Here is a 27,510-nt window from a genome sequence, read left to right as displayed (position 1 = left end):
CTGACTTAGACTTATCGGCACGGGGGCGTGCCGCTGGTCTCGTGACACGTCGCGTCACTGCTTCATCATGCCGATGTGCCGAAGTTCAATCTCCGCTCGTAGCGGTTGGAGTTGGACTTCAACAAATTTCTCTCTCATCCTCTCTTGCCCTTCAACCACCACCATCTCTTGTCCGTGTTCGTGCTCCCCTCAGTTCCGCGCAACATCTTGCAGCTGTTGTCTCTAGTTGACATGGTACGTGTACCATATTTATAGCTATGTTTTGCTGCTGTCCCTTTGCACAGTAGCTTGACTGCACTCAAGGGCCGGGTCTAGAGTCCCATATCTTCTTCAGTCCTGATGCTCGATTAGCACGAGGTAAGTGTGCTACTCTTCCAGTCGTTTTGAACATACTGATGATGCAGAAGTTGTACAGGCCGACAAGTGTGCGGCATGTTGCCTTATGTTCGCACTCGCGTGTACCTGTAACAGCAGATGCACCACAGGCAGTGCGTATATTGGGTCTTGTGATGTACAAGACATCATTAGATGCTCAGACATGTATGTAGTAGATATGTCTAATGATTATATTGTTTTCCATGCATCCATACAAGCTGCGCCATCGAGCAACGGGGTGGGAAAGGGGATCAATCCAGGCATATGGTATGGGATGGCGTGATTGATGTTATCAGTCTCATGCAGGTCATGTGACTTTATTTGTGCAACATTTGCGCTATCCCGCGGCAAGAAACTCATGCAAATATTTGGTCTGATTCAGGACCCCCGATAATCAGTATAAATGCCTGATCCCGAGGACCCATAAGTAGACCCATTTTGTCTGGAAGAAAATCGCCGATTTTGGACCTTTTGTCCGGAAAAAAACAGGCATTACAGCGAAAAAGTGGCTCTAAAAGGCAACTGTGGCGTGGGTACGTCTAAATTTAGCTTCCCCGGCAGGTGCCGGGGTAAATACTGTATATCTATGTATGTAAGCAACCGGGAGCACAGCGTTACACCTTGAAATGGCACCCCTCGAAGTAACAAAGCCGGCGTTACGCGTTACATTGGTAAAATTAGCAACCGCAACCCGACCAGTACCCATGAGCTTCTACATATGATCCTTCCATATTAGGGATGCAAAGAAGCACTCTACAATATAATACTTGATTTTTAACTGCTGAGATATATTGACGGAATAATATTTGTAGCTAAATCCTACCAAAAATTGTTGAAATATTCCAAGCAAACGGAAGACGAGCGCGTTTGCCCCAGGCGGTCGGTTGCCCGAAGGGCAATCACGTACAGTACATCGAGTAGATACAACGAATATATATGAATTTTCTTATCACCTTATCAGTCGGGCCCGCCTGCGGCGGCCCCCCCTGACCACGCGCAACACGGCGCGAGCTCGCAAGCTCGATCCCGACTCCCGAAATCCAACAAAAATCGAATTTTTTGACGAGCGTTACACTTCCCCGGAGAAGACAACAACCTCTGCGTTACACGTTACCAAGTGCGCTCCGGGTAACGCAACGGAGGCTGCATTACGCGTTACGTTGCTTACATACATAGACATACAGTATGGCGTCGAAATGGCCAAGTCTGACCAAAATGTCCGGGAAAAAATCAGGCCTGTTCTCCAGAATCAGCTGATTTGTCTGTAAAAAATCAGCCATTGAGGGCTCTAAAGTCCCAAAATTTGTCCGGAACCTGATCAGGCATTTATACCAATTATCGGGGGTCCTTCTGATTCATTCGCGAGGGCGATTTTCTTGCTCCTGTTTGGCGATCTCAGTGCAAACGTTTGATTCCGGATTTTGACGCAACATTTGTGCAAATACTGCCGGGCTGTGTAAGTGTCAAAGGATTGAGCCCGAAGGTGATGTGAGAGGTTTTCGCCATGCTTTCAGCGGGAGCAGTGGATGCAGCGACAGTGCTGCCATGGATGATTGTACTTGTCCGCCGTAGATAGAAAAGTACTAGCTGGCAGACCTTTTCGTCCCTTGTGACCGAAGATCCAATACACCCTTGCGTCGCGGGCCATAACGGGAGACAGAGCAGGCCATGAACCTCGCAGATTATCCAACCGTCAGTACAGTACTGATTTTGATTCTGGATTGAAGGAACACGTTTGGTGTCGCGTGCCCAACCTTCTCGAGCGCGGTATAACATGAGAGCGGAAACATATTCAGGGCGTTACATCTGGCAAGACAAGTCCGCGCAAGTCGCGTTCGCGCAGAAGGCGAAGGCGACGCGATGAAACGTGACCTCGGATAACATCCGAGGCACCCCAAATTGCCAATTTGGGACGGACCTCGAAAATGCCAGGATTAACCGGCTCGGCGTCAAATACCCCGGGTCCAGTGCTGTGGCGCCCTTTGTGGCTCTCTTTGCGCCCCGTGGAGCAACATATCCTCTTGCTTCCAGCCACCATCTGCAAACGTGCGTTTGTTTTCGTTTTGCCCTGCCGTGTCTAACACTGATCAACGAACATAGTCCCGCTCTTTTAACAGGAAAACATAGAGCAGACGTAGACGACCATGTTCGTCCAAGAAAAATCTGCTCCGGCGTCGGAGCCTGTCGCTCAGGACAACTCGCAGTACAGGTCGGGTTTGGAGGAGTACGAGCGATCAGGCGAGGATAGACCGCCGTTTTATCTGACCTACGCCGAGGTGAAGCTGCTGGGCATCACTGGGGTGAGTGCCTACCCTTGTTGTTTAAGCGGGTGGGGGAGCACCAATTACTGACAAACGCGTACTCTGATAGGTCGGATTCTTCTTAGACGGTAAGCATGTTCGAGCGCATCCTCACTCTGCGCTGACAACTGGTCGTGTGACCACTTGGATCTACAGCCTATGACCTCTTTATCATCAATGTACGCCCTGAAGTCCCTCCTTCCGTCTTCTGTATGGCTAACAGTTATGCCACAGCCCGTAGCAACCATGCTGCAGTACCGTCTGTACGGCGGTGCGTCCCTGCCCGCGGGGTTGGAAGGCTTCATCAAGGCAGCAGCTAATATCGGTAGTGTGATCGGTCAATTCGGTTTTGGCTACGCCGCGGACTATTTCGGGCGCAAAGCCATCTGTGCGTCGCATCCCCTGTTCTCGTAGGACCAGCACTAACAGATCTGCAGACGGCAAAGAGCTCATGCTCATCATCTTCGCCACCATCCTGACCATCTGCGTCCCCACCGGCTCCCTCTCCGCGAACGGCTCGCTCATCTGGCTCGGCGTCTTCCGCATCATCCTCGGCATCGGCATCGGCGGCGACTACCCCATGAGCGCGTCGATCACGACCGACCGCGCCAGGCTGAGGAAGCGCGGCACGCTCCTCGCGTACATCTTCGCGAACCAGGGGTGGGGCAGCTTCGTCGGCAGCTTGATGACGATCGTCGTGCTCGCGTGCTACAAGCACGTCATGAACGACAAGGACGAGACGTCCAAGGCCGACGGAGGTGCGCAGCCCTCTCTTTTCCCCACCCCCTTTCCATACTATACTCTGTCATCATTATCCACATGCTGACCCTCGTTGCGTGCAGTCTGGCGCGTCATCGTCGGCCTGTCGCTCATCCCCGCGTTCGGCACGCTCTACCAGCGCCTCACGCTCCCCGAGTCGAAGCGGTTCATGGCGGCGAAGAACAACGACGCGGAGGACGAGAAGGAGTTCATGCGCCTCAAGCAGCAGGGCGATCTCGACCTCTCGCGCGCGCGGCCCTCACAGGAAAATAGTGCAGACGGCGAAGTCGTAGTGGCCAAGAGCGCGGGCTCGAGCTCGCGCCCGAGCACGTCGAGTATTGCGGAGGAGAAGCGCGAGCGGGATGTTGAGCAGGGCGCAGGGGAAGCGAAGGAAGCAAAGGAAAAGCGCGCGGCGGAGATTGCCAAGGAGAGGCAGGCGCACTGGGCTGGTGCGTCCAGGGTGCGCACGCTCTGATTGTGGCTCGCTGACGTCGTTTTCCAGAGTTCCGCGCGTACTTTTCCGAGTGGAAGCACCTCCGCATCCTGCTCGGAACTTGTTCGTGCTGGTTCCTGCTCGACGTCGCGTGCGTTTTCCAGCGGTTACTATAGTGTGCACTCGTTTGCTGACTCGTTGGTCGGTTGGCAGGTTTTACGGCGTGAACTTGAACCAGAACGTCGTCCTGCAGCAGATCGGGTTCGACGGCTCCTCGGGCACGCCCTGGGAGCGGCTGTTCAAGATCGCCATCGGGAACATCATCGTCACCGCCCTCGGCTTCGTTCCTGGTACGCACTCCCTCCTTACACATATCGTACGCGCTAATGCTGCCTTGCGCAGGGTACTACGCCACCGTCCTGACCATCGAGAAGCTCGGACGCAAATGGATCCAGGTGCAGGGTTTCCTCATGGCCGCGCTCTTCCGTGCGTATTCTCCGTCCGTTCCCGAGGCCGGCGCTGATAGCTGTGCAGTGGGCATCCTCGCGGGCATGTTCCACACGCTGAGCACGCCGGCGTTCATCGTGTGCTTTGCGCTCCTCCAGGTACACTGAGCGTGTCGTGCACTCAATAATTGCCGTTCTGACCGCGCGTATTTCCAGTTCTTCTTCAACTTTGGCGCGAACGCGACGACATATGTGACTCCCACTCCCCTCTATCTTCCCTGACCCGTCGCTCATATCCTGTGATTGTTTCTAGTGCTACCCCGCGGAGGTCTTCCCGACCAAGTTCCGCGGCGCCGCGCACGGGATGTCGGCGGCGTGCGGCAAGCTCGGGGCGATCATCTCCGCGCTCGCGTTCAACTCGCTGTCGAAGAAGATCGGGACGGACCACGTTCTGTGGAGTGAGTCTCCTTCTCTTCCTCTTCCGCCTTCCCTCCCTTCCCGGTGGCTGACCGCGGTTTGCAGTATTCTTCGGGTGCTGTATCGTCGGTGCCGGTGAGTACTGTATTCGGTTGAATGATGGGGTGCTGACGAGGGTGGCAGCGTGCACGTTCCTCCTCCCCGAGGTGCGCGGCCGCGATCCGGACGTGGTGTACGCGGAGGAGATGAAGGTCAAGCACGCGAAGGCGATCTCATAGTGTCGCCGGCACCGACGCGCGGATCCTTGCGTGGGGATCTGACAAGGGGATTTATCATGACAAGGAGGGCAGATGTATAATGTATATTAGGATAGAGGATGGTAGACTACGAAGGGCACGGTAATGTGGATACGATGGGCCCACGACCGCGCAGCGGAGAGTATCGGGTGGCGAATGTCTACGCCTGAAGTCCAGCGTCGCTGTTCTCCGGATCGTAAGCGGACGGGCGGCAAGGTATACGTAGGTATACGAGCGGCTCGCGTGAACTGGCGACAGAGGACGAGTCCAGCACCGAGGGGGACGCGGGGCTCGGGGTGAATGAGAGTGCTGCCGGGGGTGCGAGGTGGCGGAGGGGGTGGTGGACCAGGCAGGCGTGGCCGCGGCCATGACAAGTAACGAGTTGTGGATTGGAGTCGTGAGTCACGGACCCACTGATTGTCCGAGTCGCTCGTGATTGGCCCAGCGACATGTGTGACGTCGAAGTGTACTATCATTTTGGGGGTTTTGTCAAAGTCAGATTTTTGACAGAACTCCGAAATCTCGACAAATATGTAACGGGTGGCTTAGCGGATTGGCACATAGGTGAATTGTGACCCGTATAGAACACCTGTCAAATCAGAACCGTCATATCTTCTACCGTTGCTGGATGGGAGGACGAATACTGGCTAAACAGCCCAGTGTAACCATGAGAAACAGGCCTGATGCATTAGATCTCTGGGCCTACAGTCTTCCGGTAAATATCAGCTTGTTAGAGAACACTGTCTTATGTATAGCTAAACATGGTTCACCCACCCGATTGGTGTTACAGCAATCCCAACTGCTCATATCGTATGTTTGACAGAAGGAGAACGTCCAGGCGACTGGGAGGTTCGCCCGCCGAACGCGTTCGCGAATGTGTTCGGCGAATGTCTGGGCACGTGAGGGGATGCCACACCACCTGAGCCTAGGGAATCGCCACACCGCAACTGTTATTGAGCGAGAAAGGCAATGGCAGCTATGCTTTCAATCCATAAAATACAGTTTGTTATGCACATATTATTGTACCATACCAGGGATATTGATGACGTGAATAGAGTAATTTCCATGAATTTCAAGTTGTCCATGCCCAATGACTAATTATATGTATACAGGGCATCTGTGGAGGCATCACATTTCCAATGCAATGCCAGTAGTATTGACCATGGAAACCGTTAGGGGGAGGGCACGGAAGGGGCTTCAGTGGGTTCGTGTGACCCCAATTGGACAGACAGCTTCGATTACTCACCACACTTTTCTACAATTACCCAGCAATTTCATCTCACAGGCTGATACAATAAACTTACAAGTTAAAACCCTCAGGCTATGCAGATTTTATCATAAGCAAGAGGGGTACGCATCTGTGGCCGGTGGACAGAGCCACAGAATCGACGTGCACCGTGGTGTGGTTCTCACGTTCGCATTTGCAGTTCGCGAACGCGTTCGGCGGTGTGACCTCCCAGTGGGGTCGACTTTCTGGACAGAAGTGCAAGGGTCCCGGGCGTGACAAATGCGTGACGAAATTGGCGCGGATTCATTACTGTGACCCGCGTGTGACGCATTCCGATTCCCCTAGAATCGGTTTACTGTTCAGTCGTTGTATAGGGCTCTCTGGTGATCGAAAATCGCCAGCGTTGAACAGGGGGTATACCCCTTATAGCCCAAATTACCTTAACTGTAGCGGGAGCACCCTCCTTAAATGGAAGGTCCACCGATCCAAATCTTACCACCATCAGCAAATAGGAGCTATTGCCTCTCATGTCAATAATTACCGTTTGTGAATAGGGACTAATTCCAGATATGTAGTGTGGTCTCGATCCTTTCAAGATCTCGGGCCAATGGCACTGTCAGGCATCCCCCGGCTGTGTGTGGAATTGCGCCGATGGCAAGTACCCTGCTGCCTACGGCACAAGATTGGTAAGTTACATACGAGGCATAGTACTGGCAGCATTGAGGCCTCAGCCTGACGACGTGCATCTCAGCTACAGTATGCATGTGCACTGACTCGATAGTAATGCTACCCGAGTGTAGTACTGAAGTAAATAGTGTATTGTGTATTGAAATAACTGTACTTGACACCGAGTATAGGATGATTGAAGGTTCTAGCCACACACAGTTATGTTTGAGAGTTACAAACTTATATGATTTAGTATAACTGAGATCAACATATAATAACTAGGAGTATTCTTGATGCCGCGCAGCGCCCGGGAGGCTAGAAAAGAACCCTTGCCACTCGTTTACCTTACGAGGAATCGGACCTGGCGTGCCGCGCAGCGCCGAATACTTCCCAAGTTGACAGAACTACCTGCGACTGTGGGTCCGTCACCGGCATCTCTCTCTATCATTTTGTACCCAGTCCATTGAAGTCATTATTTGTGCAGATAGTACTTAGGAGGGCTTATTATGATGCCTGACTGAAAGTAAAATGATTGTCCAAGGAGCAGGCCTGTGGCAGGTTATTTCCGGGAATCTTGACAGAACCCCCAAAATGATAGTATGCCTGTCTCAGCAACCTCTTCGCTCTCCGGGCGCAGAGCCGCTGCAGTCTCCGTGGACACCCCAATGCGCTTCCCCTCGCCGCGGTCAACTGTCGCGCTCGCTTGCCAGTGGTGAGCATCAGCCACTTCCCCCTCAGGCCGCGATATGTATCTACGCTATAGTAAGTAGACCTCACGCTGAAGCATACCAGCAGAGCAACATCCCGAAACGAACGACCGACTCCCTCTCGCTCAGGTCACGCGGGGTCCAGGCGCTATGGCTCCCGGCGACAGTACTAGCGTGCTTGCGCGAGTCCCGGCCTTACCCGCACACCTCTGCTCCGCCCAAGTTCTCTCCGTCCTCTTCAGTCCGCGCGCACCCCTCCCTCTCAAATACCATCCCCCTCGCCGCATTCTGCTTCCGCTTCCGCTTCCACTTGAAGACCCGTCCCTGTGCATCGCCATCCCGCCTGCTCGTATTGTATTCCGCGCCAAAGAATTCCCCAAATGGCCTCGGCCCCGAGTGAAGCGGACGCTCACCACGGCGCGATGTACACGACCAAACTCGAGTCTCGCGCGGGGATTCCATCAGCCACCCGGGCCTCCTCCCCCGCCACTGCGACACATTTCACTGGCAGGATCCAGCAGGGAACGCCGAGAGGCGCTGGACACGGCGCGTCCAATCGCAACGCGCATCCTGTCTGAGTCCTGTGCACTCGCACGACTATTGTCTCCACTCATGCTCACGCCCTGCGTACCAGGTACCCATATCCGCGCGGCGTATCTTGGCCGGAGCGAGGTGCGCACAAGATCCCCTCTCCAGCCCCCGCCGGCGAGCGGAACGAGCTCCCACGTCAGGCCCGCTCCTCGGGTTCTGCATGGTCGGCGCGCAACTCCCCAGCCGCCCCCCCCCCCAAGTCCGCGTTGGCTCCCTCAGGCGGGGATTCAGGCCCGTCAGAGCGTTCCCGCCGCTGCTCGGCAGATGCCAGTGGCTCGGTGCCTTCGCAGATTCCAGCGCCGCAACCCCGGGTGGGCGGGCGGCGCGTCCGGCGTCTGGTAGTTGAGACTCCCTCTGGTCCGCCGGAGGCGAGTCGTGCCAGTGCGCGGGATAAGTAAGTAACGCAAGTGGTATGATACGATCGCGGCGGGGCGGCGGGGCGTATACACGCGGGATGGGCTTAGCCTGCGCTCGAACGCGTATCGTTTGGGCGGCCCTCTATCTTGCTCAGTGCTGATAGTCTGCAGTACATGTACTAGACCTCCATTCCGAATGGGGAGAGGATGCACTCCCGACGGGAGGATGCCGGCGCACCCGTCGTCCACTCTACGCGTGCCGACTTGCAACTACTACATCGCAAAATAGCGGGACGGGGGGGGTGGTAAAGAAACAAGGACTGCTCGAGGAGGGGTCGACTATTCGAGCAGGTAGATGAAGAAAGCGGACGATGATGAAGGCTCATTGGCGTCGGAGACAAGGGTGCTGCCATGTGCCTTGTCACCCCGCAGACGCAAGATCTCTCACCTCTCACCTCTCTTTAGGTCCAAACAAGGTCCAAGCGTGACTGCCGCACCGCGCAGTGCACTTCTCTTCCAAGTTTCAGACCCTCCTGCACTCGATAAAGCATATTGTCTTGTCTATTCCACAGCTGCTCGAGCGTACGGAGAGCCATCCGTGCACACACGCGAAACTACCACGTTCAATTGTCACGCAAGCGTACAAGCCATTGAACCCCATCCGCAGATACGAACACGAGTACCCCTCTCCGCCCACCCGGAGCCCCCGCCCCGCCCCTCCACCCTTCACCTCCCAGCTCCTACCCCGTCAGAACCGCTCCCTCCCCACCCCCGCCAAAACCGCACCTTCCCCATCTCCATCACCAGATCCCCCGAGCCGAGCCGCTGCGCGGGGTCCGGCGCCCAGCAGCGCAGACACATCTCCCACAGCGCCGCGCTCATGCCCAGCGCGTCCGGGCGCTCCGCGGGCGCGCGCCCGGCCACGATCGCGAGGAGCGCCAGCGCGTCGTGCGGGACGTACGCGTACGGCGAGCGCTCCGTGCACACCTGCCACGCACCCACTCCGCCGCCATCAGCACGTCTCCTCCAGCGCGGCGCGCACGACGCACCTCGAGGCACACACACCCGAACGCCCACACGTCGCTCGCGCGCGTCTTGCGCCACGTCGCCGCGTGCGGGTCCGCGAGCTCCGGCGCGAGCCAGCGCACCGAGCCCGTCTGCCTGGCCGACGTGTACGCGCCGCGCGTCGCCTCGGCCAGCACGGACAGCCCAAAGTCGGCCAGGCGCACTTTGTGGTCGGCGTCGATGAGGATGTTGCCCTGCGTGGAGGGAGTCAAAGGGGGGACAAGGAGGAAGGGGCTGGACGTACGCCGCGCAGGTCGCCGTGGACGACGTTCTGGTTGTGGAGGTACTGCAGGCCCAGCGCGACTTCTTGGAGCTTGTTCAACGTGAATCTGTGAGTAAAGATATACTCCAGCCGGGGACTGAATGGAGAACGCACCAGTCGGTGAATGTCCTGCGCAGTGAGAGCCTGGCTCCCGCGATAGTCCCTGATGTTCCCGTTGGCCATCCATGGCGAGACGAGCGAGACCTGGTCGAACGACTCCAGGTCGATGCCCAGGAACGGGAGCACGAACGGGTGGCGGAGCTGCCTCCACACCAGCGCCTCGCGCCGCACGAGCTGCCCAGCCCACCCATCAGCATCCATACGCACAAATCAAGACAGCCCACGTACCGCCAACAGCCTATCCTTCTCCCGCTCCCCAAAGATGCGGCACCGCTTCACCGCGACCAGCGCGCCGCCCAGCGTGCCCTGGTATATATCCGCGTACCCGCCGCCCGTCACCGCGCGCCGGTCCCCGAGGAGGCGCACGCCGCGCACGTTGATCGCGCGCGGGGTGATCTCGTTCTCGCCCGCGAGCTTGAGCAGGAGGCGGTGCATCCCGCGGCGGAAGCGCTCGCCGAGACGGTAGCTGCTCTTGCGCGCGCGGTCGAGCACGTCGTGGTGGTCGTGCGAGTCGTCGAGGAGCTGGTGGGGAAGGTTAGGGGTTACAGGGGCACGTGGGGAGAAGGGACTTGCGTTTTGCAGGAACTCCATGAACTCGGAGGGGGAGCCTGTTGGGAGGTCGATCCCGTACACGGCGCGGACCATCAGTCGATCCCTGCATGCATTCAACCTGGGAACCGGGTAAGGTCATGACATGTGTAACAGGCAACCTGTGGAAAGGTACGCACAGATTCTTCGTATCGCTGACAAGTTCGTCTGCTGGCGGCTCCTCGAACCCATGCCGTTCGAACAGGAGTATTATGATGATGGCCCACGTCCGCACGAGCCGTATGCTCATCTCTGCGCCCATGTTGGTAGTGGCGTCTTCGATGTACTCTCCCATGAACGAGCTGACGTCGCAGACACCGTCCAGAACGTTCAAGACGTTATTCACTTTGTTAATCGCGTCCGTCACGTGTCCCATCCGGACGTGGAGCTCCCTGGAGAGAAAATATATGGTCACTCTCAAGTCCTAGCCGGTCACGCTCTGCGTACCTCAATCTCATACTGAGCGGCCCGATGCCTTCGCCCTCGAACGGTTGCCTGACGCTGGGGTCAGCAGTCAATTTGATGCAGACAGGGCAGCGCGACGGGTTAAACGTGCTATGATCCATCGGCGTGCCCACAGTCGTGACCGTTCCAGAGGCAACGATATCCACCAGCATCGCGACCTCCGCATCGCTGATGTGCTGCAGGAAACGGAGCGTGTACGCCCACAGTTCTCGCTCGTTGACGTTGCGAAGGCGGCAACAGACATGCCCAAACAAGTCCATGCATAGCATAAGCCGATGCGCCGAGCCGATCGACTTTGGTTCGGGAAGGCCGTGCCATAGCGCGCCTGGGCTGGTGGGAGAGTCGTCAAATGAAGCACTACTGTTGGGGTCGTTGAAGAGGTTGGTACTGCATCTGTAGTCATTGACGAGCCAGACTATCGTCGACATGACTGCATGTATCTCGAGGTCTTTGTGCTCTCCGTTGCTCTCCATCGCATCCCTCGTCTCCAACAATAATCGATTCGTTGAGACGAAATACACCCATTCCAACTGGCGTAGACGTGTCAAATCAGCTGGTGACAGCGGACCGCGGCGAAAATATTTGTCCTGGATATCGAGGATGGTGTGCCACTCGTCGCGGGACAGGAGCGTCAATGAAGGGCGCCATGCGTTGGGGAACCCGTTCATCCAGCTCAGGTAGGCAGGATCTTCGTCCGTCTTCCACGCTTGTCGCAAAGTGTTCTCCATATGATCTAACGTCTCGATATTGACGTGCATGGAAAGGGTTGCCAAGAAGCATTCGACGACTTCCAACAAATCGCGTCGGGCGGAAGAGTACCATGATGAGAGGGTGGGGAGTTCTCGGCGGGTGAGTTCGAATATTATATAAGGTGCCCAAAATGATATGCGGGAAATCGCGGACCGTCTCTGGATGACGAATGTCCCCAGAGGGTGGTCGTTTATGACCGTCTCACGGGGGAACACGCTGAATGAGACATCGTGTAAGCAGGCGAGGCACAATAGACAAGGGCATGGCGTACACTTGGATTTCAATGCATTGCATACAACTCCGAGGCGCAAGGTTCATCACAGGGAGCTGATATTTCCCTTCTAGCCAGCAAAGGAAGGGTACGAAAGACTGTAGCTCCTCCTGAATGTCGTTATGGCAGGTGTGACCCATCACACTCATTGATGCATCGAATGCTTGGTACTGGTCCGAATGGGCGAAATAAGAGCCTGCCGACAACGAGAACGTACTCCAGATCTTAATGAGTTGTTTACGACGGAAGCTGGATGGGCTTCGGAGGCCACGCTCGGCGTCGGCATGTTGCATAGCGCGAGAGTTCAGTATTACCCAGGCAATCGCGGCTGCTCGTACGGAAGGATCCTCCATAAGGCGTATCCTATCCGCCATTGGCGACGAAGGGGTACTCGAGACAGCAACCCGCTTCCATCGGTTTCGAAGTGCCTGCTGAGCTTGCTTCCAGTGATACTGGAGGGGACCCCAGTCCATGGAGCCCCATGGTAGCTCTTCGTCTCCGTCTACCCATAATGCCATGATATCTTCCGTTCGATCTCCTTCGACCAAACACAGCCAGGTCGAAACCGTCAGACCAGGACTGCCAGCGCACGCGGCACTGACGAGGTTGAACAGATAGACCAGCCGCTTTGGACGCCACAGATGGTCGCTGCCTGTTTGGTCATAGTCTGAAGTGTCGAGCTTGAGAAAGTTGTAGTCGTCCTCGGAGATGTTTGCAGGGATAGGTGGATCCATCCCGCGCTGCTATCGCTGTTAGAACAATCGATGCAGCCCCGATAGTTATCGACGCTGGAGTCGTTGGATATGAGCGGAAGCGCACTCACTGAGGACTGGATGGGAGCACTGTGCACTCCGTATTTGTCGGAGAGTTAAAACTCAGCATTGTCCTGCAGTCGATCAACAGATCCAACGACATGAGTTTGCATTTTGTTCCCGAAAGGTAGGTCCTTGTTTTCCTACAACGCTGAGATGACGTCAGTATCTGCATATCACTGGGAGCGTTTTGGGCTGCCTCTCGCTGACGCTGGAATCCTGTTGCTCGGTGACTTACGCTGCTGGAACCCACACATGGATAAGCCCATGGTAGAGACAGATAGACTGAATATCCTTAAGAAAGGCCTTTTTCGTCATATGCACTCGTTCCAGATGGCAAGGTTTTGGCATGAATATCGGGCACAGGAACGATCTTTGCGGATTGTTTGACTTTGTGGGCGCTCAAAACGCCGCTGCACGTGTTCGACAACTGGAAGCTTCGCAGAACGACGCCCATTGTCCTGCATCCAGAAACAACGATGCACCGACCTGCGCACCTTTTATGTGATTCACCATGACTCGTCGTGGTGATGGACTAAACTGAATCGACTCTTCGCCTCTTTCAGGCGAGCTTTGTCCGTGGGAATTGCGTCCACGGGCGAGATAGGGAGCCAGCCTTCCTCGATCGCACCCTTTCTTATACGTTTTCGACTGCTTTGTACGATCGGAGACTTGACAAAAATGAACAAGGTAATGTCACATACAGTACAGCTAGGACAGGTCCTGCGAAACTAGTGCCGTAGGCCTACCGCTGCTCCTAAAAATATAGCTAGCCTAAGTCGACATCCATGTCTCCATACGATTTCATCAAGGCTCAGGCCGCCACAGACATAGGCCCAGACCAGCTGGCATCTCCTGATACCTCGTGCGGCTTCTGGGAGGCAATGGACGTTGAACGGAATATTTTTCCGGTCTCATCCACGAGATGTTCTGAGCAGATCCTTTGACTTGGATCGAATCGCCAACACTGTTTCATCAGTTCCCACAATTCGTCTGTCATGGCTGATCCCTCTGGTGACTCGAGAGGATAATAACCAGCCCGTAGCTTGAAACCAATAACCCCCTCTGGGATATCAGGGAATGGACGCTTTCCGGTACAAACCTGTCTTAGCGTTAGCCCATACGCTTCAAAGGAGCACCCATAACACATACCTGGACACAGACGCAACCGAAGGCCCAAATGTCGCTGGAGACGGTTCTTCGGAAGCATTGGACATCCTCACCATTCGTCGGGAATAGCTCGGGTGCATTAAAAGGTGCAGATCCACCCTCTCGAGATGTTGAGAATGCGCCACGGGTGGCCTCGGCCAAGACGGACAAGCCGAAGTCTGTCAGACGCGGGTGACCGCCGTCATCTACCAGTATATTTTCCTGCAATCATAATCTAGCGGCTCAGAAGGGCACGTGGCATGTTTCAATTTTACTAACTGCTTTGAGATCTCCGTGGACGATATTCTCTCCGTGGAGGTACGCTAATCCCTGCGCAATCTCATGCAACTGTGGTCATTGATGCGTGGAGGGATAAGCAGGCAGTAATGCGGGCTGGAAGAACGAAGTCATACCAGTGAATGGATATCGCGAGCAGGAAGTGGGTGACACTGCAGGTAGTCCTTGAGGTTGCCATTTCTTTGCCGGGGCGACACCATGCACATCTCGGACTTGAACGTGCGTTCATCGATTCCGAGGAACGGCTGGACGAATGGGTGCCACAGCTGGGACCATAGAATCACTTCTTTCCTAAAACTCTATTATCTCTTCAGACAATAGTCAGGGTCTGTTGTGTCGTAAAACGAACCTTCTCATACGATTTCCTCTCTAGTTTACTCAGCATATAAACTCGTAGACGCTTCAGGACCACTGGGTAGTCGGAGCTCGTGTAGCCTTTGTAAACATCGGCAAATCCACCACCGCTCAAGGGTTTAGACTTCTTTACTCTAATACCACCCAGAAAGAGTCTGCGAGGAAGTAACTCCAAATCTTCCGAAATCTTGGTGACTATCCGTAGCAGAGATTTACGGAACTCGGGCGTCAGAGCACATTGTTGACAGCTGGGGAAACGAAGACGCCCAGAAGCCGTTTGCAGAACCTGGTCACTATGTCAGCGAGGAATGCTGGAGCAGCGAAGAAACTCACCACTAGGGGGATATCTAAAAAATCAATGAACGACGCTTCTAAAGATTCGGCCGGGGACTCCGTGCGAGAGTGCATCCCCCTGATGGTATTCTCGACCAGGCATGCCCGAACTACCCTAAACCTAGAGTGACGAAGACGCCAGTAACCGCATCAGCCCGAGTAGCTGCGGGAAAGGGACAGAGTCTCGTACGTATTGACCATGTCATAAGACAGGGCTCTCCAATTCGTATCCCCCTTCAAGTATTTGGAGCGCAAAAGCAAGTGCATCAAAATCGCCCAAGCCTTGATTAGATTGTAACGCATTGACGAAGCAGCAGACCCTAAAATGCGCTGCACGCTGTCCATGACATACCCTTCCACGTCAGGATGAATATTGAAAGACGAGAAAATCTCAGGAATAGATAAAGGCGATCGAAACCGGACGTGGAGGAACCTAACAGCAGTTACCGTGAGTGATATGCGATCGCGAGGAGGTCCTGACACTCAACATACATCACGTCGTTCAACAGCGGTGGAGCGGATCTCCGACGAGCAACATGACTCGTTCGGTGTACCGCTGGCTGGCCAGAGCAGAGTTCAATACACGCGGAGCACGCCATCACCTCGTATCCCCAACGATTATCCCAATCTTCAGAAAACGTGGCATTATCCGCATCATCAGGATCATCCGAGCGTCCAGTAGCGTCTGCCGATGCACTCTGCTGGAGGAAGAAACCAACGGCGGGGCGGTAACCGACACCAGGCCCGCGTTCCGCTTGGAGTGGTTCAATACCCCGGCTCTCGGGCGGATGAAGCAACATCAGAACACGGCCATAGACATCGGCGTACTGCGGTTCGCGGATCGTGACGGGGACGTAGCACGTATGCCCGGACTCCGCGATGCGCGACAGCACTTGGTGTCCCTCCATCCCCTCCAGCGGCGGGACAACAAACGCGTCCTCCAGCCAGCCGCACGTCCGCACCCAGCCCGCGAAGACCCGTTTCCAGTGCTCCGACGGCCTGTCCGCCGTGGGGCCCAGCGCATAGTCCTGCAGAAGCCAGACCAGCGCGGCCATCACCGTCTGCACATCCGTGGCCCGCCCGCCCGCGCCCCCCGCTCCTGCGTCCGCAGCAGCAGCCAGGAGGCGGCGCGACGCAGGGAAGCAGCTGGTATGCTCCACGGTGCGGCGCCACGCCAGGCGCGCCTTGCCTGCGTACGGCCCGCGAAACAGGCAGCCCTGCTCGAGCTGCACGAGCTCCTCCCAGTCCCACGCAGACAGGAGGCTCAAGTAGGGCCGCCAGGCCGGCGGGTACACGTTGATCCACGGGGCGTACGCGGGGTCGGGCTCCGCCTCGCACAGACACTTCCACAGTATCTCGCGAAATTCGCGCAGTGCGTCCTCGCGGAGCCTTGACGATAGGAAGTGGAAGACGCACTCGAGCACGCCCATTAGTTCCGCGCGATCTATGCTAAGCACGGGTCGGGTATTCCCGCTGGCGCCGCGGCAGAAGAGGGTAACTAGAAGAGCTGGGAGGACAGGAGGTGGCACTTGAGCGCCGCCGTGGGTGGACTGGGGTAGCAATGGGTGTTGTCTCAGCTCAAAGAGGGCCTCTTCGTCGTCTTGCCAAGTACCAACGCCCGAATTTTGATAAACCCTGAATATATAGATTACGGGAGTTACTCAATGACGAATGGTAGCAAAGTCACAACAGCGGTCGCACCTGGAGTAACACGCCTCACACGTAGACGGGTCGAGGTCCTGCATGCCCAACTCGCCCGTGCCATGCAGCCAGCACATGAACGGCACCCAGTGTTTCAACTCGTCTCCGAGCCGCTCATGGCAGCGATGCCCCGCTTCCTGCATCCTCGCCACAAACCTTGCGTATGCGCCTGGCACGATGTCGTAGGACACGTCGGACAGCGACGCAGCGACCCAGATGCGCACGAGGTCCCCGAGGAAGAAGCGCGGTCTGCATCGTAGCCCGCGCTGCGCGTCCGCGCGCCTCACAGCCGCCGAGCAGAGGATGTTCCATGCAATTGCGCCTGCGCGGAGGCCGGGGGCAGGTGCACCCCATATTCTCTGCATGACCGGGTCGGATGTAGGCTGACATGGCGTCTTTAGCCGTCGGTCGTGCAACCGATCGTACCGACGTCGGAGCGCGTCCTGCGCGTCCTTCCAGAGGTCGTACGGCTCCGCCTCGACCGCCTCCCACGCTATGGCCGCCTCGTCGCCTTCGGCCCAGATGGTCATGGTGTCCTCGTCTTCGCTGCCTTCGATGATGCGCAGCCACGTGCTGGGTGTCTGGTCTGGCGAGTGGGCACAAGCTTCGCGGACGACGTTGTACATGAAGATGTAGCGTCTGGGACGCCAGTGGTCCAATTCAGAGGCAAAGTCGGGCCTCAACTCGTCCGAGTCAACGGAGAGGAAATCGAGGTCATCGTCGGTCAAGGAGGACATGGTCGATTCGAGCGGCTTGCAGAAGGCAGGGTAATTCTCAGGATGTGGTGATATGTAGAGCATAACCCAGTACTCACTTTATACGTCTTTGTACGGGTGCAGGATGACTGCGTGTTATACTGGATACACTTCTCCGAGAACAGCACGACATTGTCCTGCGTCCCGACAGCAGACAACCCGACTGCCCTGTATGAGGGGCCCGTCGCTGATGCCGTCAAGCATAACAATGCACTTCAAGCATCGAGCCGTCGAAAACAAAGCAGCGGTCCGCTGGAATCACGGTGAACTGAGGGCGTCGGCAAGGATACACAAGGACCCACAAGTTCCGTCCCTGTGCCTTCATACCGTGACGTAACCTTACGGATCTATTTCAGGCGACCCTGCAGGCTTCCGGCGCCAGCGAACAGTATCACTATCCGCAGCTGTCACAGTGCCATGATGCATGCATTGTCAGTATGCACCCGTCATGAGAAGGCATAGATATCCGTACATTATATGCGGTATAACGATGGTCTACAAAATTCGCAGGGCGTCCGCGTTCCTTGACGGGCATAGGCGATTGACGCTGAGCCTAATTGATAGATCGCTCGAGTTTCCCCGAGCTTGTAACAAGAGCAGGGGCTGCAGACGTAAAAGGGGGCCTAGGCAGTCATATTATGATACTATACTCCGACATGCTGAAAGACCTCAGATGACGACCATGAAACCGGAGCGTTCTTGGGTGCAGGCTATTCAGACACGGACTGACCTGGACAAATCCATTGCCTGACACCTGCAGTACAGTATATTCTCAGCAGAAGGGTGTATTCGCTGTGGTAATAACCACAGGTGGAGCAGCCAGGTAAGGGAATTCGAAGCTTTTGAGCGATCTGATTGGTTGGGAGCCGCTCCACTGGCACGCTATGGTAATCACCACAGCGAATACACTCTAAAGCGAGAGTGTTTACCAGCATGATTACACCCCAACCATTCTACGCTGTGTCCGCAGAACGGCTAATGAATCCGCGAAGAATGGCGAAAGAACTTAGAAGGGTCTGTTGTTACCGAGTGGAGCCCACAGCGTCGGAATTCCTTACTTTCCCACCCAACGGCGTACGCCGGAAGCCACATACATGCATGTCACATGTAAGTACATGCTGAGTAGTACACAAGGGCCATAGGGACTACGCTGGGACAGCGACTGTACGTGCAAACATAAACTCGACCCGCAGAGCCACATCAAGCAATAAATCTGAATGGAATCTTGCTCTCCAGCCAGGGAGAAGATGCGAGTCGACTGTGATGGCAGGACAATATTCGCGCACTGGGAATCATCTCTTCCATGAAAGCAGGGCCGGAGACTCGTTCTTCTCGGCAGCTTCGGAAAAGACTCGACTTGGTCCTGAAACCCCGCTGTACGTTACATTACTAGTAGGAGTGCTTTCGCACCAATGTATCCTAAACACTATTCACCTCAGATACGTTAGCCCTCTAACCATTCATGTCCGTCGTAAGAAGTCATCACTAATCTGCGTTCCCTTCATACATTCCTCTGCTTCACTTCAGATGCTTCGCCTGACTCGACGTTCTGCTCATCGGGCATATTTCTCAACTGCTTCTCTAACCTCCGCCTTGCCAAATACTGGAAGAGAGTGATGGTCACGAACGACACGCCAATCCACGCGAACTGCACCCCGAAATTCAACCCGACTACATGAGGGAGTTTGCATCAGTCAAGCAGCGCGAGGAGGCTGAAAAGCACATACCCTCGTTCTTGGTATTAAATACGATGGTCCGCACCGCGCGCGAGACGTTGTAGAAGGGCGCCGCGTAGCCGTACCGGAAGATACCGGGGAGAGCCTCAATCGGGAGCGACGACACGGACACATTGGCTAGAAAACGATTCAATAATCAGTCACTCAGGCCGGGCAGGTATTGAACTCGTCGACGCACATATGATCCAGGGAAATAGGAAGAACGCAATGAATCGCTGACCGAGGATGGTGAGCATCGCTTCGCACGCAAGCCCACTAGCATCGCGTTAGTGTAAGAGATTTGCAAGGGGACTGGGGGGAGCACGTACAGCGCTGACATCGACATCCAGGACAGCATCCAGTAGATGAAGAACCCTGCGTGGCCGAAGGCGCGTGTGAAGGGCACCTGGAACGCCAGGCTAACGAGCGAGTAGAAGAGCTGTTTATGTGTATGTATCGTTGTCAGTAGCCAAAGCGGATGGAGAGGCAAGGGGACGCACGGAGACGGGGAAGTACATCACTATCGGCGAGATGAGGCGTAGGAGTATGAGGGACCGCAAGGTGAGGAGTCGGTCGAGGCCGGAAACGGTCTCCCGGGCAGCAAAGTTGATCATCTACGGTTGAGAGGGTAAGTAAGGACAGAAGAAATAAGTACGTGAGTATAACATACGGATGCAATGAACTGGATGGAGGGGATCACAGATGTGTCAGACTTGAAACTGACGTAGGACAAATGGGACGCACCGAAAGAATGAGCAGGTAGATCAAGCCGACCAGGTCTACCGCTTGCGCTCTGTAAAGTAGGTATATGAGCACTCGAAAGGACAAAGCTGCATATCCAGATACATACACAGGCACATCGAACGGTCGAATATTAGCCATAGTGAATGAGACAGGTTGCACGAGGACCGAAGGAGCGGCGCTAGCCAGGGCGGTAACGTTCGCGCTGCCGCTACTTGAGAGTTGGTGGGCAAACTGGAGAGCGAATCGAATCGAAACTTGTTGAAGGATGCCTTGCGTCTGAGGAGCACCTTAGTTCGAACTTTTGAAACAGGCTCAGATGACTTACTATCGGCGAGATAAACGCCCGACTAGGAGTGCCCGATTAGTCCAGATCGATTCTACATACTGCATGCGAGCACATACTATGCGTTCTCGTTTCTGGCTTCTTCCGCATAGGCTGTTATGGCGTGAGTCCCGTTATAAGAACCATCTTGAGACGACACTGCCTGCTGCAAATTCCGCGTGGCATTCGCGTTAACTATAACAGGATTGCATAAGAAACGATCGAAGCAGAGCCGCTAGAGGAGGGCCACACTACTCACCGACAACTGCGACCCAGCACTTTTCATCCACTACAGACGACGCGACGTCTGACGGACCGTTCGGAAATCGCGCCGTGTCGACCACTCTCCAGGATATTTGAGTATTTTGTCCCGTAGCACTCGTGAATGCCTGCGTGACGGCTTGGCCAATCATGTCCCCATCAAAGTCCTAATACCAGGTAGTCAATGTGTACGCTCGAGGAGATAAATTGTGAGAGTATTCACCACAATCCACCCGTGTATCTTGTGCAGTTGCACGCTCGGCTTCCATAGGGCCCCCCAATATATAGGCAGCATAGACATGATCGTCAAAATAATCAAGAAAGCACCTCCTGCGACCACCTTGAAATACAACGCCCGACTTTTCGCAAACGAAGGGCTCTTGTCGAAGAACGAATATGAAAACATCTCGACCGCTGGTCTTTGTCCCCGCTCGGGAAGGTTAATTGTCGATTCGCCGACTTCGCGTTCGTGTTGCGAGGCGATAGAGGACATGTCTGAGGGAAATAAAACGCAACGCAACGCGTTCAGGCATGGCTGCTAGAGTATATAAGGACCGCGGAACCTGACGTCGGCCCCATTAGTCTGGGTTCCTCGGTCACGGTCGTGTCTGACTTTCGACCGCGTTCTTGGCCCGCTCCCTTCGTGACCCTAACCCTAGACTCACATTCTTGACTAACACGCAAGACGTAATCCCCCTTTTGGGCAACCGCTAACCGAAGACGTCGGATCATTGACGCGTATTCGGACGGACTGAATCTTTACTCCGGCATTACAGTAGAGTCGCACATACTGTTTCCAAATGCTCGATAGAATGTGTCTTGGGTAGCAGCAGCGTTAGTCAGGCTGCAGTATTAGACAATGGTACTAACGCTTGCCCCGATAGGCCTAGTGGCGAACGAAGGCTTACTTACACTCTTGCAGGAGCATACGTAAGATCCGCACGACATCCGCAATGCCGGGCATCCACCTCATCCCTCTTCCACGACGTCATTTGCGATCCAGCAAAAGTGCCCGCACCCTGCGGCGCACGGGTGTCCAGAGAGCCTTGCGAGCGTCATGATGGCCGCACCGCTCGCGTCTTCTGAACCCGAGTCAAGCGTTGTCGCGACACTGTCCTCTGTAAGCACGGGACTCCGCCGTGTCGGTGGCCGTCCTCTCGCTTCCGTCGGGGGGAGCAATGACGGGATCTCGATCAGGGGCCGCTGAGAGTAATACCGTGTGTAACAGGTTTGATGCCCTCCATGTGTACAAACCGGGCACTGGAACATCAGGGCCTTGACCGGAAGGTGGCTGTGAAGCCGAGTTAGTTTGTCGCCCAGATAAGATGGATAAGATAACTCGCCAAATGGAGCATCTCGTGAGTGCAGCTCGACAGGATGAACAGCAGGGTCTCCGCGTTGACCCGGAGGCAAGAAGAGGCTTGCGACATCGTCCACAAGACAGATACATCGTCGTGTGGACCTATGAGCGACCAGTTAGACATTTCACTCTCCAAGGACAATAAATAACTTGCCTTGGAGGTCTCCTGAACGTCGCTAATTTGGGCATGTTTTCTGACATATGCGGCAGGTACGTGCAAGCGAAGCTGCGACAGGATATCTGTCTTCCTATAAGTTTGGCGGAGGCACGAACGAAGGATACGACAGACCGATATATGCCTCCAGGAACCGTACAACCCGTTCTTTCCCAACTCGCAATTCATTCGGAGCCACCATGCAAAGCATGGCACACGTCTGGACGTCACCCTACCCAATCAAAGGCATAAACATACACCCATGTTTCACAACCAAACGGAGCCCTCACCATATCCGCGAACACCTCCAGACTGTCCCTCAACGCACTCCACCCGACCTCCCTCAGCTTCCTCTCCCTCTCCCTCACCTCCTCCTCCTCCCTCCTCTTCCGCCCCCTCACCGGCGAGCGGCTCTTCGACGCCCGCCGATGCCCAGTGTCCGATATCAACTCGCCGGACAGCGCGAGGCTCGTCTGCCGCGTATGCGCCGGCGACGCCTTGCGCGACGTCGCGCGGCTGCTCGCCCCCGCCCCCGCCCCCGTCCCCGCCCTCGCGCCGCGCAAATCCCTCACCGTATCATCCCTCCGCAACGGCGCGTTCCTCGCGCCCGCCTCCGCCACCACCGTGCGCATGCTGCTGCACGACCCCCGCTGGGACAGCGGCGGGCGCGCAGCCCGCGCCGCGAGGCTCGCGATCGTCGAGCTGCGGCTGCGCGGCTCCGACCGCGACCGCGACCTCCGCGCACGCGCCCGCTCCGACGAGCTGTCGCCCACTGCATCCGCATCCGCATCCGCGTCCTCCCCGCCCTCCGTATCCGTCGACGCGGGGCTCGGCGACTCCTCCTCGTCGTCCCCGTCCCCGTCCCTATCCTCCTCGCCCTCGGACCACTCCTGCGAGTCCCTGCTCAGCGGGCTCGGCGTCGCGGGCGCGACCTTCGCGCCCAGCGCGGGCGCCCTGTACGCCCGCGCGCGCGCCTGCTCCTCCTCCTCCTCCTCCCCGTCCGAGTCCGAGTCCGAGTCGTCCAGCGCGCCCTCGCCCACGTGCCTCAGGCTACTCCGCGCGCCCTCCCCCGGGCTCTCGGGCACCGACCGCGACACGCTCGGGCGGCGGTACAGCGACAACGCGCGCGGCTTGAACAGGCTCGTGCCCGACTCCCTCCTGGGCGCGAGCGGCGGGAGCGCGACGTTGACGCGTCTCGGCGAGGGCGAGGTGGACGACGCGGGCGTGGGGGTGTTCCGGCGCTGAGGCGGGGGTGCGTCGGTGCGATGATGCAAGGTGCTGCTGCTCGCCCTGCTCGGGCTCGGGCTGCTCGTCCCGCGCTGCTGTGCGGCCGGGTCGGAGGACGACGCGCGCCGGCTGGACACCTGCGACCCCGACTTGCCGGTCCGCGTCTTGAGGATCGGGACGCTCGCAGGCGCCGAGACGGAGTGCGGAAGAGGAGGAGTGGCCACAGACGTCGGTGTGCGCGGCGGAGTCGGCGGGGGCTGCGAGTCCGGGACGAGATCAGTGAGCAGCGCCGCGACGAGCAGCCACGCGCGCGCCGCGTCCTCCTTGCCCACCGCGAACGCCAGCTGTCAAGCGCAGCCGCGTCAGCTCCGCGAAGACGAACCAGGGGCCGGTCAAGAAAAACGGCTCCTACAACCGAGAGGACCCCCTGCCCCACCTGGACGAGCAGGAACGAAGCGCAAGGCGACTCACCTCGGCGTTTCGCTCACACACCCCCACGCGCTCCCCCTCGAGCACATACCCCCTCGCAAGCCTTGCGAACGCCCCTTCCCCCTCTCCCTCTCCCTCTCCCACCCCAGCACCCCCCACCCCGCCCTCGCCCTCGCCAACAACGACCGCCCCCACGGCCTGCGTCGCAGGATAGTACGGCGGGTCGCCCAGCGCCTTCAGCCTCCCCCCCCGCTCCCGCGCGAGCTCTCTCACATCCGGATGCCTGCGCCGCAATCCGCAATCAGCAACCAGCAGCCCGTCACCGCAAAACGGAACGGGAACGAGAAGCGACGAAAGGCAAGCAAGGAGGAACCAACCCAAACTCACACATCGTCAAACGGCACCTCGCCCGTCCCCGCGCCGCCGCGGTCGACCGCGAACGCGAGCGCGCCGCGCGCGTGCCAGCTGAGCGCCGCGCGCGGGACCGCGTCGAGCGGCCTCGTCGCGTTCCGCACGTCGAGCTGCGCGAACGCGCCCGAGGCGTGGTGCGCCCAGAGCGCGTGCGAGTCGCGCCAGGCGATGTCTGGTTACGGCGGGTTGGCGTTACGCGTGGTTAGCATGACGCGGGGTTAGCATGACGCGCGGTTAGCATGCCGCGTGGTTAGCATGACGCGCGGTTAGCATGACGCGTGGTTAGCATGACGCGCGGTTAGCGTTATGGGGGGGGGACGGAAGGAAAGGAAAAGTGAGCACGAAGCCGCCCGTCGGAAAACGCCAACCACCCACCCGTCGCCCCCTCGCTCTCCGCCACCGCCCACTTCGCGACCCACCCCCTGCGCACGTCCCACACGTCGACGCCCTCGCCCACGACGGCGAGCTCGCACGCGTACGCGGGGCGCCAGCGCACGCGGGGCGCGGGGGCGCGCGCGCGCAGCGTGTAGCGCGGCCGGTGCTTGTTGTCCGCGGGGGCGGGCGCGGGGGGCGCGAGGTCCCACACCTACGTCGCACCGTCAGCGGGGCCGGGACACGCGCAGGATAAAACATGACAGTGCAAGTGCGAATGACGACGAGACGGCGCACCTTGACGCACCGGTCGAGGCCGCCGCTCGCGACCCACGCGCCGCCGTCCGCGGGGGGGCGCCAGTCGAGGGCGAGCACGGGGCCGGCGTGCGCGACGGGGACGTGGGCGAGCTGGCCGAGCTGGCCTTTGGTCAGGTCCCACCTGGGGTGTTTGGTAAGCATCGGGCTGGGGATGGGGGGAGGGAAGGGAAAGGGAAAGGGAAGGGAAAGGGAAAGGGAAAGGCCGAGAGGGGAAAGGCCGCGCACCGCAGTATGCTCCCGTTCTCGAGCCCGACGACGGCCTCGAGCGGGCGGGCGGTGCTCGGGGAGAGGACGACGGTGCGGACGGAGGCGCGCTGGCGGATCTTGTTGATGCTGCGCGTCATCGAGCGGAGGTCCTGTGCACGCGCGCGCGTCAGCGCCATGAGCAGCAGCAGCAGCAGCGGCGGCGGCGGCACGCACCCAGATGCGGATGTGCTCGTCGGCGGAGGCGGTGACGCAGTAGTAGGGCACGATGTGCGAGTACGCGATCTTGTGGATCGAGCGGATGTGGTCCTTTGCCCTGCGTTCTGCGGCAGATGAGAGAGGGCTCGGGTGGCGGCAAGGCAGCGCGCATACCGTACTTGGACCCGGCCTTGTTGATGTCCCACATGATGAGCTCGCCGTTGCGCGCGCTCGTGAGGATCTTGTTGTCGTACGCTGCCATCGCGGTCTGCTAGCGTGGGAAGGGGAGGGGAAAGGCCAGCGCACCTCCGTGCCCCCACGCCACGTCCGTGCTCGCGCTGTCCATCTTCAGCCCGCTCCCCGTCCAGAGGTTGCGCGACGCCCCGATGCGGTGCCCGCCGCTGCCCACAGCGGTCTTGTCGTCCTCGTGCACCGCGCCCTCCTCATCCGGCGCGGACACGCGCATGATCCGCAGCGCTGCCACGCACACTCGTCACTTTGTCGACGCTCATGGGAGGGAACAGCACGCACATTCCTGGCCGGCGACGGCGCACCGCACGCCGTCCTCGCTCTGGGCGATGGCGCCGGGGCCGGCGGGGGTGGCGCGCGGGAAGCGGACGGTGCGCGAGGGGCCCTGGTAGCCGTGTTCACGCGAGTCGGAGAAGAGGTCGGAGAGGGCGGAGGGGCCGGGGCCGGGGATGTGCAGCGAGGGCCGCTGCGGCGACGGTTTGGTCGTCGACAGCATCGCGGGGGCATGCACTTTGCTGATGACTAGAGTGGAGGAGACACGCCGTGACTTTGGATGACGGCGCTCTGATCGGACAGCACAGCCACTCCGCCAAACATAGTATCTCAAGACCCTTTCATTACAATACACCTCTGCCTAACATCTTATCTTCGAGTACGTCCTGTGCTACTCACCGTCGGGTGCACACCCTCGCGCTGTCCTCGAGCCGCCACCTCTCTCCGACCTTTGTCAAGTACCATTTCGATCTATTCGGCAGGCGGTGTGACGTGTGACTCATCTGACCGATTCGTCATTTCGGCATTTTACTACAGTCGACTCTGTCTTAATCCATAACGGGTCGTGGAACCCAAAAGTTATGGGTTTTTGCAGACTATGGGTTACCAGAACGTGTGACACCGTGTGACTACCTAGTAAGCGTGACAGAAAGCCTATTCGGTATATGCCGAACGTCGTTTATGACAACATTTAGATACGGAATCTTGAGTCTGGTATGGGTTATCTTCTGAAATACCACGAGAACCGAAAACCAAGGGTCCAGATGGTCCAAGTTCTTGTGGGAAGGAGACCTGCACCTTCCTAATATAGGTTGTTTTATGGGTTATGACCCTCCAAAAAGTTATGGGTTATGGGATACTGCAGACTTATGGGTTTTTACTATCTACCATGTCGGTGGAAGCCAAAAACCTATGGGTTATTACAGGTTATGGGTTATGACAGGTATGGGTTAAGACAGAGTCGACTGTACACATATATGGTGCGAAGTGGCGCCGCAGGCCAGCTTCTAATACCACATATGGTAAGTCCCACGATCCCAGAGGCATTGTGACCAGTGACAAACCCCAGATTTCGTCTCACGACAGTCACGCCATATCCATGGGGGCTGAAAAGCTGTTGCATAGCCGAACATGCAAGCACCCAAAAATTGGTTTTTGACAGCGGGGGAAATTGAGCTGGGTATAATACCCGATCGAAATGGAAATGTGAGCCAAGCTTGCCGGCAGAGAGCACCTTATAACGAGCGCTGTGTAGTGCTGTGGACGACGGGGAGGGTTCATCGCAGCCTGGGCCTGCTTCGTCGTGTCTGGGTGAAGGAGCATAGCTATGAGCGTCTAGTGATGCCGCGGTCCGGCTCGGTCCAGTTATTGGCCCAAATTTCCGGACCTGGGACCGGACCCAAGGTCCAGTTTGGGTAAATGTCCGGACTGTGAACCTCAAAGAACCCGAAATGGTGTTGGGTCCGGTCAGGTTCGGGTTCGAACCCCCCAAAATTACCATATTTAGGTATGGTTCAGGCATTGTGGCCCCACCTGGACCTCATTTCAGGTTCGGTCCACCCCAAAGCCGAACCGCGGACCAGAACCTGGGTCTGGTCCGAGGTTCGAACCGGTTCTCCCAGGTTCAGGAACCGGACTGCGGCATCACTATGAGCATCACAACGTCGTTTCAGCTTTCAACACATGGTCAGCAACGGTTGCAGGACCTGATAATACCAATAGAAGGGATTATCGACACCCGACAAAAAGTGTATTTGGCGCATGAAATGGCCTAGTT

The 27,510-nt window shown here is 57.2% G+C and overlaps 5 protein-coding genes across 5 annotated transcripts; 1 reads left to right on the top strand and 4 right to left on the bottom strand.

Moving 5' to 3' along the window:
- The first annotated feature begins 2,359 nt into the window (after positions 1 to 2,359).
- Positions 2,360 to 5,181, top strand: GLOTRDRAFT_77734 (inorganic phosphate transporter). Its single transcript, XM_007868950.1, has 15 exons — positions 2,360 to 2,421; positions 2,476 to 2,675; positions 2,746 to 2,764; positions 2,832 to 2,854; positions 2,910 to 3,063; positions 3,113 to 3,433; positions 3,518 to 3,883; positions 3,937 to 4,018; positions 4,081 to 4,217; positions 4,270 to 4,353; positions 4,402 to 4,472; positions 4,530 to 4,565; positions 4,627 to 4,771; positions 4,836 to 4,865; positions 4,914 to 5,181. The coding sequence occupies exons 2-15, from the start codon at positions 2,520 to 2,522 to the stop codon at positions 5,006 to 5,008; spliced, it is 1,719 nt and encodes a 572-aa protein (XP_007867141.1). The 5' UTR covers positions 2,360 to 2,421; positions 2,476 to 2,519; the 3' UTR covers positions 5,009 to 5,181.
- A 4,119-nt stretch (positions 5,182 to 9,300) lies between these two features.
- Positions 9,301 to 10,222, bottom strand: GLOTRDRAFT_43094 (kinase-like protein; the record flags this gene model as incomplete). Its single annotated transcript, XM_007868467.1, has 4 exons — positions 9,301 to 9,561; positions 9,624 to 9,833; positions 9,884 to 9,952; positions 10,016 to 10,222. The coding sequence occupies 4 exons, from the start codon at positions 10,220 to 10,222 to the stop codon at positions 9,301 to 9,303; spliced, it is 747 nt and encodes a 248-aa protein (XP_007866658.1).
- A 3,499-nt stretch (positions 10,223 to 13,721) lies between these two features.
- On the bottom strand, positions 13,722 to 17,478 carry GLOTRDRAFT_130263 (uncharacterized protein; the record flags this gene model as incomplete). The annotated part of the gene is made up of 9 exons (XM_007868949.1): positions 13,722 to 14,009; positions 14,060 to 14,278; positions 14,336 to 14,404; positions 14,470 to 14,652; positions 14,703 to 14,993; positions 15,041 to 15,161; positions 15,231 to 15,473; positions 15,533 to 16,675; positions 16,742 to 17,478. The coding sequence occupies 9 exons, from the start codon at positions 17,476 to 17,478 to the stop codon at positions 13,722 to 13,724; spliced, it is 3,294 nt and encodes a 1,097-aa protein (XP_007867140.1).
- Positions 17,479 to 18,781: 1,303 nt separating this feature from the next.
- On the bottom strand, positions 18,782 to 21,006 carry GLOTRDRAFT_77731 (uncharacterized protein). Its single transcript, XM_007868948.1, has 12 exons — positions 20,762 to 21,006; positions 20,537 to 20,705; positions 20,358 to 20,472; positions 20,281 to 20,302; positions 20,062 to 20,231; positions 19,956 to 20,004; positions 19,882 to 19,893; positions 19,712 to 19,825; positions 19,541 to 19,650; positions 19,411 to 19,487; positions 19,224 to 19,349; positions 18,782 to 19,167 (listed from the first exon to the last, which is right to left on the bottom strand). Exons 1-12 carry the CDS (start codon positions 20,942 to 20,944, stop codon positions 18,998 to 19,000), a joined length of 1,317 nt encoding a protein of 438 aa, XP_007867139.1. The 5' UTR covers positions 20,945 to 21,006; the 3' UTR covers positions 18,782 to 18,997.
- Positions 21,007 to 22,146: 1,140 nt separating this feature from the next.
- Positions 22,147 to 25,956, bottom strand: GLOTRDRAFT_139369 (WD40 repeat-like protein; the record flags this gene model as incomplete). The annotated part of the gene is made up of 11 exons (XM_007868947.1): positions 22,147 to 22,284; positions 22,343 to 23,623; positions 23,751 to 23,991; positions 24,096 to 24,291; positions 24,495 to 24,705; positions 24,789 to 24,930; positions 25,035 to 25,165; positions 25,230 to 25,336; positions 25,386 to 25,466; positions 25,518 to 25,688; positions 25,743 to 25,956. The coding sequence occupies 11 exons, from the start codon at positions 25,954 to 25,956 to the stop codon at positions 22,147 to 22,149; spliced, it is 2,913 nt and encodes a 970-aa protein (XP_007867138.1).
- Positions 25,957 to 27,510: the final 1,554 nt, after the last annotated feature.

The sequence above is a fragment of the Gloeophyllum trabeum genome (genome assembly GCF_000344685.1).
Source record: "Gloeophyllum trabeum ATCC 11539 unplaced genomic scaffold GLOTRscaffold_00008, whole genome shotgun sequence".
Taxonomy (NCBI): Eukaryota; Fungi; Basidiomycota; class Agaricomycetes; order Gloeophyllales; family Gloeophyllaceae; genus Gloeophyllum; species Gloeophyllum trabeum.
The sequence above is the reverse complement of the archived record's forward strand: the minus strand, read 5'-3'. Positions and strand labels throughout refer to the sequence as shown.

Coding starts and splice junctions, on each gene's coding strand:
- GLOTRDRAFT_77734 (XM_007868950.1), top strand. CDS start 2,520: ATGTTCGTCCAAGAAAAATCTGCTCCGGCGTCGGAGCCTGTCGCTCAG. Junction 4,218..4,269: donor CGCCCTCGGCTTCGTTCCTG/GTACGCACTCCC, acceptor TGCCTTGCGCAG/GGTACTACGCCACCGTCCTG. Junction 4,473..4,529: donor TGTGCTTTGCGCTCCTCCAG/GTACACTGAGCG, acceptor GCGTATTTCCAG/TTCTTCTTCAACTTTGGCGC.
- GLOTRDRAFT_77731 (XM_007868948.1), bottom strand. CDS start 20,944: ATGTTTTCATATTCGTTCTTCGACAAGAGCCCTTCGTTTGCGAAAAGT. Junction 19,488..19,540: donor TGGATGTCGATGTCAGCGCT/GTACGTGCTCCC, acceptor ACGCGATGCTAG/TGGGCTTGCGTGCGAAGCGA. Junction 19,350..19,410: donor CCTATTTCCCTGGATCATAT/GTGCGTCGACGA, acceptor ATCGTTTTCTAG/CCAATGTGTCCGTGTCGTCG.